This window comes from Juglans regia, chromosome 10, assembly GCF_001411555.2.
Source record: "Juglans regia cultivar Chandler chromosome 10, Walnut 2.0, whole genome shotgun sequence".
Lineage (NCBI taxonomy): Eukaryota > Viridiplantae > Streptophyta > Magnoliopsida > Fagales > Juglandaceae > Juglans > Juglans regia.
The window spans coordinates 31,629,288-31,644,171 of NC_049910.1; the positions used below are offsets into that span (position 1 = coordinate 31,629,288).

Genomic DNA, 14,884 nt, shown 5'->3' on the forward strand with positions numbered 1-14,884 from the left:
TTTTCGAACACTCAGTGCCAAAAAAAAATATCACATCAGTACAAGTTCTAAATAAACAAATCGCATACAAATCATCTATAAAAAAATAGATCCCATTAATAAAAAATAATTTTTTTACACTTTTAAGATGTGTAATCTATTTTTTTACAAAAACTTAAAACTTATCTATTTAAAATTTGTACCAATTATTTATCCTGCTGTAATCTGAATGATGAGTGAAGCCCAAGGGAAGGAACCTATCCTGAGCTAAGACTGAGCTAAGAGGTTTTGTCAATTGTCACCAATAAGCATGATAATACATAATGAGACCAACCCAAGCAATGTCATATGACAGCCATAACACAGTTGAAGACAGAATAAATTGAAAAAAAATATATAGAAATAGCTTACAGTGATTTGCCTAATGCCAACACCTCTTCAATAACCCACCAAATTGTCGTTACTTTTCAATACAAGCATAACCGACACAACAACAAATTAAGGTGAGCACTAACCATATCTGGTCAACACACTGAAGCAACGAATTAAAGAATTGAACAAGTTTCTCTGTCATTTTCTCGTATAAGCACTATCGATACATACATTCTGAAAAACCAAGTAGAAAAAGAAAATGTGTTAAAACTCGTACAGAACATGGCATCCTGCAATCAATTTCACACGTGTAAAAAATACTTTGGTCGGTTTTTACACGAGAAACAAAGGGTGTCCGTCGTCGGTTGTCAAGAGCTTCCACTGAAACCTTGGCTGCTTTTCTTCATCTTTCTCATCTCCATTTCTCGGGTGGTTTGCCCTTCGCTGCTTGAGCCAGAAGGGTACAAACCATACTCACTAGTTGGTCCACTGTATTCGTTACTGGCACCGTACTCCTGGCTTCCCAATGCCATTTTCCTGAATTTTTTCATGTCCTCATTGTATTGGCTGGTGTCATAGTCTGAGCTTCCATGAGAATTGTATAGAGTGCTGTGTCCAGGTCTGATTCCTTCATTAAGATCTGATAGAGATGCATCCCCTTCCAAAGCACGAACAATCTGCATAGTTTTGAGAGATACTGGTTAGAAAACTTTCAATAAATAGCAAATACAAAGGTGAACTTAATAATCTTGCTGACTAGCACAAGATCCCACTGGCATGGCTTTCACAAGTAGCAACAGAAAAAAAAAAAAAAAAAAAAATCTGTCATGTCCGGTGGAGCAAATATTAAAATCCATGTCGACATCACTTGACAAACATTTTGACCTTTCTAGACGTGGATAGTCTCATCAGATTCAACTAATTTTTTGAGCCACGCATGTCCAGTCCAAAAAAGTAAGTTAAATACTATCTGCTTGCTTCAACAGATTTAACCACTGCATTCAGTAAGCAAAGGAATAGGGCAAGCAAACATGAAAATGTAAACTCTACCTGGCTCATTCGTGGCCGACGCCGTGCTGAATGTCGCACACAAGCTGCCGCACAAGCAACCATGCTGGCCATCTCATTGGGGTCAAAATCATTTTGCAGCTTTGGATCAATAAGTGCATCAAAGTTTCTTTCTTCAAGGGCTCGTGCGAGCAAAGGCCTTGCCTGTAAAGTCAATAGAAGTTTAGTTTTTCTATATGACATTTGAGATTTAAAAATTGTATTTGGTAATTACATTCCCCTGCCCCCAACAACTTGAAAGGAACCAGGAAAATGTAAATAGAAATACAAGACTCCTCTCTCTCTCCCCCTCTGTGCACGCGTGCACACTGATAGCTGTCAGCCCTTATAAGCAACAATATATAACTCACCCAGTCTACCAAACTATCCTCGATGTAAGAATGGGTCGTGTCAACAGGTCGGCGTCCAGTGATCAACTCCAGAAGCATGATCCCATAGGAGAAAACATCTGATTTGTCTGTGAGTTTCCCACTTGAAGCATATTCAGGAGCCATATAACTGCCACAAGAAAGAATGTGAGAACTCGAGGAATATAACCTGACTTGGATACATAACGTCAATCCATAATAAATATGGCGATGAGTATAAAAGTTGACTATCACGACAATTTTGAGAACCACAGACTAGACAGAAGAGCATCAGGCAAACTTGACATGAAGATAAATGGCTATCAAAACCCCGCAGCAGGATTCACATAAAACTGTCTGTAACATAAATTGAATGCAAAAACAGCACATGCATCCAGGCTCATTTTTTTGTAACAAGGAATCTCAGAGACCATGCAAACATAACATGTCTTTAAACCAATTAATCCCCAGACCCATGTAGCACGTCCCTTTCACATGGGTTAGGTAAATCATTGGCTTTCGCCGATGGGACATGGCCCCTAGAAATTTTTTGTACCCAAGGGTTCGAACCTTAGACATGGAGGAAGCATACCACCAAGACCAAGGCATTTACCACTTGAGCCAACCCTTAAGGGTTTGCATCCACGCTTATTAATTTATAAAGATTTTATAAAGAGTTAACCGTCAAAAGCATTAAAATAATTAGAATATGAAAAAAGTTAGTCTCACCCAAAAGTTCCCATCACCCGAGTGGAGACATGAGTATTGGTATCAGAAGAAAACTTTGCGAGTCCAAAATCTGCAACCTGAGCCACAAAATCATCGAATTTTCCATATTAGTAATAACTAAAACTAATCAATCATAATGATCAAAATCATAGAAGTATGCGATCTTCCATTTATATAAGGCACAACTTCAATTTATTACAATGCAAAAGGAGACAGGTGTCAAGAAATCGATATTGAGATTGATACCTTTGCTTCGAACTTGAAATCTATAAGTATATTAGCAGCTTTGATGTCACGATGGATGATCTTAGGATGACCTACACAAATAATTTTAGGATGTTAATTGAATAAACCAGTAATTGCTCAAACAATCTGTGAGGGTGAGGGAGAGAGAGAGAGAGCTTACAATCCTCATGAAGATATGCCAGTCCTTTTGCAGATCCTAAAGCAATTTTATGTCTGGTGGGCCAATCCATTGTTGGTCGCCCCTTCCCTGCAATAAGCATTCTCTATCAGGATCTCGGCTCCAGCAAACAATGAACACCTCAACAGTGTGTAAATGCATGAAGAATTTAGTGTCCAGGCTGGTTGATATTTGAATTGAAATAGCGTTTCTAAAAGATTCAATGTTGAGACAAAAAGCCAACAAAAGAATCAGCAACGAGATTTTATTCGTACCAAAATAAGCAACAATCGATTAATCCAAATGCAAGAAGAGCTAGGAAAGAAAAAAACATTTGGTGCTGAACAATGAAGCTTTATATATTAACACCCAGAAAAAAGTGCTGAAGAAACAAACTTACCGTGTAAGTGGAACTCTAAAGTATTGTTTGGAACAAACTCATAAACCAGTAGTCTCTTGGAACCAGTGATACAGTACCCAACCAAAGAAACAAGATGTTTGTGATGTACTCGGCTAATAATCTCAACCTCTGCCTGAAACTCGCGCTCCCCCTGCCCACTTCCAGCTTTCAACTGCTTGATAGCTACTTCCTTCCCATTTGGGAGGACTCCCCTATGCACATATCCAAATCCACCTTGTCCAAGGAGGTTGGCATCTGTAAAGCCATCCGTTGCCATAGCTAATTCATCATATGTAAAAGTGCTCTTTGAGAAACCTAAGACCATTCCAGGATGAGGTGGTGGCAGTGGATTTTCTGACCCTGAATAATTGGAACCGGAACCTCCACTGCTGTTCAGGAAAGGTGGTGGTGGTGGTGGTGGCGGCGGCGATGGGGCCTGTGGTGTCGTAGGAGCTGGTGAGTACGGTGGTCGTGATGCCACTGCTGGTGGAGGAGAGGGGTTTGGAAAAGCTCCAACAACTTGATCCGCAGGTGCCGGAGCATTGTGTTGCCATTGCTGTGGTGGACCACCGTAAGGGCCACCTGGCAATTTCAACAAAAACTACAAATGAGCTCACTATATTTTTTGGCCTTTTTATTTCACTCAAATGCTAATCAAAATTGAGTTAATCATTTCATTTTACTATTTCCAGAAGGTCCATGACCCAAGAGATTGCATAGAAAACATAGTGGTAGAGAGGCATTGGTATTGCTACAAATAGTCAGGTATGGTCATGACAAGCAATACAGAAGAAAAAAAACTCAACGATAACCAAAAACCAACACGAAAAAGCAAAATCATTTTACTGGAGTAAAAGCTTATATTTCAAAAATAGGACAATAAAACAGCTTCCTATATGATAGCTGAAGAATCGTCCAAATGATATAACGTAACTATCTTCATCACATTCACCAGATCTTCATCCAAACCCAAGAAAGCGAACATGCATGACCGTCTCGGAAACGAGAGATAAACCACATTAGATCCTCTTGTTTTTTTCAACAAAACGTTTTTCAGGCCTGTGACCGGACACATTATTTAGCAAACATTAAAAAATAAACAATAAGTAATAAGTAACTTCTTTTTTACCAAAAAGGGAAGCAAGAAGAAATGTGATTCATAGACGAAACAGAGAACATCGAGTCAAAACTAAAAATTTTCCCCAAAAAAAATGATAAACTTCCAATTGATGGAGTTAAGTCAGACCCCACAAGATCGAAAATGAAATCAAAGCACATTTACGAAGACATGATTAATTTAAAAAGAAAAAAAGAAGAAAAGCCTTTACCTTTGGGAGGTGGAGGCGGATAGTAGTCCTCCTCGTCACGGCGCTTCCTCTTCTTCTTGGTGCAACACAAGCACAATATACTCAGCACCGCCAGAACCAACACGCCACCGACCGCTATGGCGACCACGACCCCAGTAGACATACCACTCGTTGATGACGCCGGAGGAGACGAAGATTTAGAAGGCGGCGGCGGCGGGCTCCTAACGGACGGGGTGTTGCCAGAACTCGACGGAGGAGGCGGGCTTCTCGTCGAGGAGGGTGGCGGCGGGGACCCAGTGGTGCTCGGTGGCGTAGATGACGACGGAGGTGAAGGAGAAGAGGTAGGTGGCGGGGAAGAGACCGTGGACGGTGGTGGAGGAGACGGCGTGGAAGGTGGGGGTGCAGAGGGAGTTGCTGGAGGCGGCGCGGTGGGAGTTGCGGGAGGCGACGCGGTGGGAGTGGTGGGCGAAGGCGGAGAGGTGGTTGGAGACTGAGACATGGCTAATAAAAATGAATGCTTCCACTTCCGCGAGAGAGAGAGAGAGAGTAATTGTGGCAAGTAAAAGGGGGTTGGAAGAGGGTTAGAGAGGATCTTGTATTCGAAGAATGTGAATCAACCCTCTCAACTCTTTCTTTGTGAAGAAAGGATCGTCTCCGAGACACAATTACTAATTTACTACAGCACAGAGACGGACAAAGCGCGACAGAAAGACGCAGATAGCTGGGGCTTGAGTGTGGGACCAACGCGTCTGGAGTCTGGACCCTCTCCTTAGAGCATTATCCAATGAGAATTTAACTATTAAGTCAATAAATTACTCACATTGAATTAGCTATATTCTAAATATTTGGAATATAGCTACAGTAATATTTAAACTAATTTTTAAATTTGGAACACACTATTCATTCATCAAATCCTTTTTATATTATTTATTTCTCTCTCCTTTTAATATTAATTATTTCTCTCTCCATTTTAAATGACAATTAAAAAAATATAATTAGAATACAATTACAAATTAATATATAATATTATGAATAGTAAAATATGATAAAATAAAATAAATTTATAATTAAAAAAATTAAAAAATTTTCAAAATTATTAATTACTCATTACTATATAATTAATAAATAGATAATTCAATTTGGAGATTTGATGTGAATAGTTAAAATTAAATTCATCTTATATTATTTTATTGTCATATAATGAAAAAATAGCTATTCCAATGTAGAGATTTATATAAATGGAATAGCTAAAAATTAAATTCATCTTATATTCATAAAAAATGTACTTTAATTTAGCTATTCTAATGAGAGTGCTCTTATTCGTTTTCTGTTTTGGTTTGACCATTTTTTATTCTTTAATTAAATAATTGTTTTTTTTTTTAAATATAACTCTTGCGTGCTGTTTGTGTTTGGCAGACGAAATGAAGATGATTTGTTCTTTTAATACCCGTTACTTGCGTTAGTTGTGGGGTCTTGGACTGATTTAAGATTATAGAAATTATTTGTATAATTCTTAATAAACAAGTTCGGCGTAGATTCTTTATAAAAAAATGGACTTCATTATAAAAGGTGTAATTTTTTTTTTCTTTTTTAGTAGAATCTATATTTTTATAAAATGTCTGCATGAGATTTATCTATTTAAAATTTATATTTAAAATATTATTCTTTTTTTATAATTTTTAAATTTAAAAGACTATAGATTTTTATATAAAAAAATTAAACAGGACAAGATGTACCTATTAAATTTAAAATAACGTTACATACATACAAGTTCAAAATGTAAATCCAAAACATGCTTTAACGCATTTTTTTAAAAGATATATACGAGACTTATACAAATAGACTTGTATAAATCATTGTTTTTATACTATTACATACTAAACTCTTATTTCTACACTCTTATTTCAAGTAATGACATTACTTGTCAATTTTTAATTTTTTTTAAAATAAATTAGAAGATGAAAAGTACATCATTTATATAGTGTTAGCATAAGAAATGGAAGCATTCGTCCTACCGCCGTAAAATAAGAGCATCTAACTATGCCCATTCACAAGGACTCGATTCTATGTCTAAATATCACATGTCAGCTTATGTAATCACAATCATATGTTGAAGACATTGGGTTATAAATTATAGGGGGCCACCACGACGGATCCGATGTCCCTTCACGTCCAAAGGCCACACCCCGAAAACAGTAAAATTTATATCCTTAAATTATAGTAAGTATTTGGGTTATAAATTAGAGTAAATCTTAATGGATCTTGGTAAACGCTTCCATTTTCCTTTTCTTTTTTTTTTAACAACTTGACTTTTGAAGTTTGGTTCGTTATTATCATCAAACGCAATTATGGGTTTGATTTTGGTGCCGATGGAAAGGTAAGGAAAGGAAAGGCCACCCACTTTTGATGATTGGCTGAAAGCGAAGTTAAAATCGTGAAATCCCAAAATAAATGTTGGTAATCTGACTATTTCTTCTCTTATTGGTACACCAATCTTTCCAAATGCCTTGGCTTTTCTTTATTTTAAAAAAAAATAAAAATAAAAAAATTAGATGGTTTAATTTAAAAAAGATAAACACAATGCATAGACAATATGCTACTTAATATTAAGACAAACTGCACGTGAAGATAGTAATTACTATTATATATTTATTTCTAAATTAAACCAAAATCAGACAAATAATTCTAGAGGATGCAATTATAGCCGCTCCTCACGTAAAGATTAAAATTCCATTTAAAATGTATTAATAGGCAAAGTCATGAAAATTTTCTTTGAAATGGATCCCTGTATAATATTCGAGAAATGATATTTATAATTTTAAGTGTATAAATGTCATATAATCATTTTAAAAAAAAATGAATAAATATAAAATTTATATAAAAAAAATATTAATTTTTTAATAATAAATTTTATTTTTTTTCAAATTAATTATATAATATTTATATATTCTACAATTATATACAACATTAATTTTTCAGAACTAACAAAAGAAAAAGCTTTTGTTTCGGTGAATGGTCAGTCAAAGAGTTGGTACTATAGGGATAGTAGGTTGTAGCTGTTACTCTAACTAAAGGGAGACCGGCCGGATCTTAACACCTCGGTAAACGATGTCGACGTGTAATTAATCTAAAGTAAATGGTGAGACTGAAGTAACCTTGATATGTAAAAAGTCAACAAAAATATAAGAAGAATGCTAGTTTGAAATCTCAAATATTTTAATTTTTTTACGTAATAATTAAAAAAACAATTATTAGTATATTGATATTTTTTTCAATTTTTTAAAAATATTTTAAAATAATAAAAAATATATAAATAAAAAAATAAATGCATACTAGGCAGAACGAGCCATCAATGATGTGCAGCCTCCTCCTAACACTACTCAAAATATAAATATATATATGTATATTATATTGCAATTGATAAGATAATAATACAATTTATGAGTTTGAAGCTGCTGCTGAGCGCCGGCAATCGGCATCAAGATCCATTATGTGTAGCTATCCATGAGCGGCAGGGCAGGCCGTTTAGAACTTGGGCGCATTTGGCTTGACGGTGTCATCCTTCAATAATTTTTTGCCGTTTTGACCACCAATTTAGTAAATATATATATCCGTAAAAAGAAATAAATAAATATATATATATATATATATGTTTGATTGAGAAATTATTGAGAAGAAAACAGACTTATTTTTCATCCACGTAAATTGAGGTAGCAGCCTTTGATACTACGCAAAGCATAAGATTTTAATTGATTTATTAGGTAAGACCAAACACGGAATATAATTGATCAATGTGGCTTAATTCTCTTACACATTTTCAAGATGTTGCCCGGATTTGCCGCAATTTATTTTGATAAAATTGCCCAACTTCTATGCTGGCAATTCTATGGTTTCTTGGTGTGAAATCTCGTTTGAGATCATTTTTGCTAATATTATTAGATGCATATATTTCCATTCTAAGAATTTCATGATCTTCTGTTACTCTTGTGAAAGTTCTTCATATCTTTATGTCTAGTCTATCATTAGAGTTAGCATTGTCATAGTTTTTGTTTGAATTCTTGCCACTGAAATAGACTAAAATCATTTGTACAGTATTAGAGTATGCAAGTCCTGCATAACCCATTGATTTCATGTTAAAAAAAGTGAGACATATCTGATCTGATACACACATGAAAAAATTTATTTTTTTTCTAATGGGCTCTATTTTTTTTTATCAAATGAAATTTACAGGACTTATATACTTTAAGATTGTGTCTAATATTATTCGAGATAAAAAAAAAATGGCATTTATTTATGTAAAGTTTATTGTATTTAATATATATTTTATCTTTCTATCTTTCCCTTATTTTAAAATCCTAGATTTTAAGGAGATATTCTAAAAAGTATTAAACCCGTTGAATATCTATTATCCATCGAGTGCAATGTTTATTCAGGAGGAACAACAAAAAAGTGAGCTTAATCTCGTATTCTTGAGCACCGAAAATGATTTGCTTGGACATTGTAGGCCCCAAACATCTTTTTGTTCATTTGTGTATGTGATTGTCGACACTGAATTCGGATATCTATTAGAATCAAAGATATTTGGGAATAAAATATAGAGATAATAGATGGCGTATTGGTTGTGTAGATTAACAGAGGTGAGGGGCCACAAAACCTCTCATCACATGGTAATTATAATATTCTTCCTCATAATTAGGGGCATGACATTCGGTGCTTCACCACCGCAACCAAATGTCCCAATCATTCCAGCTACCAAGGTCCAATTTTTAATTTCTATTAATTCAGAGGCCCGGTTAAAAAATAAACTTTCCATCCCTATCATTTATTTTTCTTCAATTTTTTTTTTTGTGGGGTTGGTCCAATGAGATTTGTCATAATTTTATATTATATTTTATATATAAAAATAAATTTATAATCTAATATATAATATCAAATCATATCAATTTATAAAATTTATTTATAATTAAAATATCTATCTTTGCTGTATAATAGAGTGGCCAAACCGCGTTCATCCAGAAAACGGTCTAATTTGTCATTTGGTCCTTTTGTTTTGCCTTTTTAGGCTTGGCCTTATATGGGAGTGGATCATCGTAGTTAGTCGCCAGTTGTCTTGAAGATCCAATCTGGAACAAAACAAAGGTAGTGGACATGTTTTTTCATTAAAGTAAATGAGTGAAATTTAATGGTTTATTCACCTTTAGTCGACCATGACTCTCTTGGATTGCCTCGACCCTCTTTGATTGCCGCAGGCCATTGGATCTCCGTGACTATATAAAAAACGATTGACGTAGGCCATAGGATTTGGTGTTTAAAAAACGATTGACAAAATGTATGGTACGTGTGAGTATAAGTAATCTATATTTTTTACAGTGACTATATAAAAAATAATAATCACATGTCATCAAATTGTATATAAAAAATGCATGTCCATAGATCATCTTATAAGATAATTTTTCTTAGAATTTACGTAGCTTGCTAGAGACCATTACAAAAAGAAAAGAAAATGAAATATCAATTTAGGATTCTCCTTCAAATTAAGCTCGATGACGATCTTTTATGAAATAAAATTTATCTATTATCATCTCTAAAGTAAAATTTTTGGCAATTTCTTTTTCAATATAAATTAACAAATGATCTACAAGAAACTCATCTTCCATTCGGGTACGCAATTTAGTTTGTATAAATTTTATGGTAGAAAATTCTCGCTCAGTAGTAGCAGTAGAAACTGGAAGAGTTAATACTAGACGAATTAACATGTCAATCAAATAATAAATCTTTGACTTTTCTGGAATTGCTAGTCATCTGCATAACTCGAATAATGTAGACATATCTTAAAAATCTAGATGCGTCAACACATCAAGCTCATAATGCTGCAATTGAATTCTCAAAAGAAATCCTTCTTACTCAGTAAAATCCTGTGGATAAAACTTCTCAACTAATTTTGTATATATAATCAATTTTAAATGATTCAATTTTGTATATATAATCAATTTTAAATGATTTATATGCATCTTTAGGGTTTAAAGCAGCATTATGAATGAGAAGTTCCATTTTATGGTCATTAAATCTATTGTTCAATTCTTACAACTGAAAGTCTATTGTAGTAGTAAATATATCAATCTTAAAATAATGCTCCATTGTTGCCAATGACTTGTAACTTGACGACAAGATTTACCTCAAGTTCTACTATATTGGCTATTCATATCAGGAATATCAATTTAGTTTTTTCACAAAATGATTTAATATTAATAAGTAAAGACTCCCACCCATTATCTCTCAGCTTTTGAATGAGTACTTTTGTGGTTGAAACTAAGCTCATGGCATTCACAAAATTTTGTTGCAAAGATTGTCAAAGTACATTAGTGATTCCCATGATTTTTTTCATCATATGTAATATCATAATAAATTTAAAAGATACCATGTAAGCCGCTTCAACATCACCACGTTGAGAATAATTTGATCCCTCATTTGAGATAATATTGATAACTGAGTAAGTAGCACTGAACATCCTCATCAAACTACAAACAGATTGAAAATGAGATTCTTATCTAGTATCTCCAGCTCGTTGTAGCGTACTAATTTGATTTGCCCATTTTTCAATCTCAATCTCATTGGAAGCAATCAAACTTTCAATTTCAGCAGTTTGAGCAGATTGTAATTCATCATTACGTTTAGAAGAACCAACAACAATATTGATAATAGATATCAAATGAACAAAGAACTGATGAACATGTTTAGCTTCTTTAGATGCTGCAACTAAAGCTAATTGTAGTTTATGAGCCAAACAATGTACATAATATGCATAAGGACAATTTTTAAGAAATAAAGTTTGTAATCCATTCCATTCACCATGCATATTACTTCCTTCATCATAACCCTGACCTCGAATATTCTTAATTTGAAGGTCGTAACGAGAAAGAATAACACATATCTCATTTTTTAGAGTTAGAGCTATAGTATTTTTGACATGCACAATATGAAAAAACTTATCTCTAATAAAACCGTCTTTATCAACAAATCTCAAAATGATAGCCATTTGTTCTCTTTTAGACTCATTCTGTGCTTCGTCAACAAGAATACAAAATTTGGCATCCCCGATTTATTCTCGAATCACATTTCACACTTTATTTACAAATATATGCAAAATTTTCTTTTGAATTTTGGATGATATATATTTAGCATTCTGTGGAGCATTTTCCATGACAACTCCATTAACTTGATCATTATAACTTGTTAGAAGTTTTATCAGTTCAATGAAGTTACCTTGATTTTTTGAGTCAGAGCTTTCATCATGACCTTTAAAGGCACAAGTTTGGAACGTAAGTTATCGAATATTATCTATTGAAGTTTTGAGCCGCAATCGATTATTCTCCATCTCTTGTGATACTTGTTTTTCAACTAACTTATCAATATGTCTTGACTGATTCATTAGATCCTCACAACATTTTACAGCATTTTTATGTGGTGAATTTGGATCTTTCTCACATGTCTTATTAAAGGACAATTCATTTTATCATTTATTTTTTTCAATTGGCAAAGTCTTTATTAAAGTGATTTAGAAATTTGAGTTTAGCCAAGCATTGTTTTTCATAAAACCTGGATGCATTTGAAATAAAAAGGAAGCAGTGTTTTTAGTTACAACGATATGGAACTAGTTTATATAATACTGACCCTAAACATTGTGTATAAGTGATATTTTATAGGCATGCTACCCGGTCCCTAGCGGACGGGCAGCCGACCACCTCGCCCTCTACACCTGCATGGGCAGGTGGCCGCATATGGACCTCGACACCAGATCCCATCCAGCTACCGGGCCGATGGATGACCATGCAAACCGTCCAGAATCCTCTAAACAATCAAGATTTCACAAATCCCTTCACCAAATCCACAAATCTATCCCTCAAATATGCTGATCAATCATCAAAACCCAAATATACAAACACAGCTCCAGAAAATATCACCTTAAACAAAAAAAAAAAAAAAACATTGCTCAATGCAAGATCACGATGTGACTTTGGGTCTACGCAGAGACTCACGTCTTGTAGTGGCCATGGTCCTTTGAGCAAACCCATGGCCATGTCGTGGCCTATGGCTCGGGAAAAAGAACCATGACCACAAATGGTTGTGAGTCTCTTCACAACCACAACCATTCATGGCCTCATACCCACAACCACGTTGTTGCCAGTGGGTATCTCGTAACCTTTAAGAAGAAAAAGTGGAGGAAGAGAATGAGAAGGAGAAGGATAAGGAGAATGAGGATAAGGAGTAGATGTTATGCCTGATGGGGGGTTGGGGCGGCAATAAAGGAGAGATGAAGAAGAGAGAAGATATTGAGAGGGGGGTCAAGAAGAAGAAGAAATAGACATTATGCCTACTGGGGGTTGGAGCGACGATAAAGGAGGAGATGAAGAAAAGAGAAGAGATTGAGAGAGAGGGGGAGGGGTCCAAGTTGAACGGCGGAGGGAGACAGACAAGAGAGAAAAGAAAATGAAATTTGGCTTCTTTTATTCTTTCTTTTATACTAGGGTATCTTAGGCGAGCAAGTGAAACCTGGGCTAGTGGGTAGTCCCACCTGCATACCCTTTATGTTTAAATGCTCGTCTATTTGGGCTAGGCTGATTGCCCGCCTAGGCCCATGCGGGGGGTGGCACAAATGTACTAGATGTAGGGCTCACCCAACAACCCTTATATTTTATGTGAGACTTCCATGTTTTATGTAGCTATGGTAACAAAATGCTTACGAAAATAATAAAAAGCAAGGCTTTAACTTGGCTTAGCTTACAAATATTTAATCTTACATTAAAGAATCAAAATAATGAAATGTAATAATTTTAAAATTAACAGTAAAATGATGGAAAACCATATGTTTAATTGCATGATGGACGAAATGAATAAAAATGTATATGTATAAGAAATAAATGTAAGGAGTAGAAAGCATGAGTGCAGGAAAACATGTTTTGATGAAAACATGTTTTGATGAATAAGATGTTGGAGCTTCATTGTATTAGATTGATTATAGTTAGGCAATACACATCGTACAAAATCTCAGCATTTTGAAATGATATAAAAAGAATTTTATAATTTGATTTGTCATATCAAGTTATGTCAATTTACAAATTTATTTTTATGAGATTTTTTTTGTGGATTGATTATCACTCAACTAGAATAAATTCAAAGAGTAATTAAAAATAACATGCTAACTAATCAAAACCACCCGTTGAAATGATCCTGAGCACGTGTCAACATTTTTAAAAATTCTGGATTGGAATTCAGAACACTCTACAATTGTGTTAAATCAACAATATTTATTTTGCAACATTCACTTTAAACTACCAAAATTTATAATAATGTACATTGTGAATTATTATTAAATATATATACACATATCATTAGAATCAAATAATTAAATTATCTCCTTTAACTTATTATTATTTGAGCTTAAGGTCCCGTTTGGAGGTTGAGCTGAGTTGAGATGAGTTGAGTTCTTTATGAATAATAGTAAGTTGAGATAGTGGAATGAGTTTTGTGTGGCCCACCTAAGATGAGTTTAGATGTATTTGGATGTTAAAATGAGTTTAGATGTATTTATCGAAAGTTAAAAAATGTTGTGGTCTCGCGTGTAGAGTTGAAAAAGGTTGTAGGTCTCACGTGTAAATAGATTTTTAGTTGAGATGAGTTTAATAATTTGAGAATTGAGTATTTAGATGTTAGAATCAGATTAAAATTAGACTGAGTTGATTTCAATTCAAGTCCAAATTCCAAACGAATAGCTGAATCTTAAATAAGGGCACTCAATATTGTTTTGTTATACAAAGCCTAATTTTGTCTAATTAATCTTATAACAAGAAGTAAGGTGTGAAGAGCTTATAAGCTAAATTCAAAACCATAATTTTATGTTTTGTGTATTTGCTATTTATAATTACAATTTTACATATAGATAATTTTGTTAGTTTTCTTTTAAAATTTAAAATTTAATTATAGCTAACACTCAGAAAATTTTTCGTAAGTTTTTCTTAAATATAGTTAGCATTTTTTTTTATCTCTTTATTTTTTATTTTCCAAATGTGGACTTTTTAATCAATTTACAAGAAAAAAAAAAAAAGAAATGTAGCCATTTTTTCGGTTGTTCAATTTCCGTTTATAACACCGTTTATTTTAAAATATTTTTTTAAAATAAAACACCGTTTATAGCCGTTCTTTTCTTCCCATTTTCCAATTTGAACAATAAAGATTTTGAAAAATAAAGGGCAAAACATTCCAGCAACGGTAAAACAGAAAA

At 33.9% G+C, this 14,884-nt stretch overlaps 1 protein-coding gene across 1 annotated transcript; it reads right to left on the reverse strand.

Annotated features, from left to right (window-relative positions):
* Positions 1–341: 341 nt before the first annotated feature.
* On the reverse strand, positions 342–5,276 carry LOC108980419 (proline-rich receptor-like protein kinase PERK1). The gene is made up of 8 exons (XM_035694376.1): positions 4,627–5,276; positions 3,299–3,880; positions 2,902–2,988; positions 2,742–2,812; positions 2,496–2,572; positions 1,770–1,917; positions 1,402–1,563; positions 342–1,028 (listed from the first exon to the last, which is right to left on the reverse strand). Exons 1-8 carry the CDS (start codon positions 5,102–5,104, stop codon positions 720–722), a joined length of 1,914 nt encoding a protein of 637 aa, XP_035550269.1. The 5' UTR covers positions 5,105–5,276; the 3' UTR covers positions 342–719.
* Between the last annotated feature and the right edge of the window lie 9,608 nt (positions 5,277–14,884).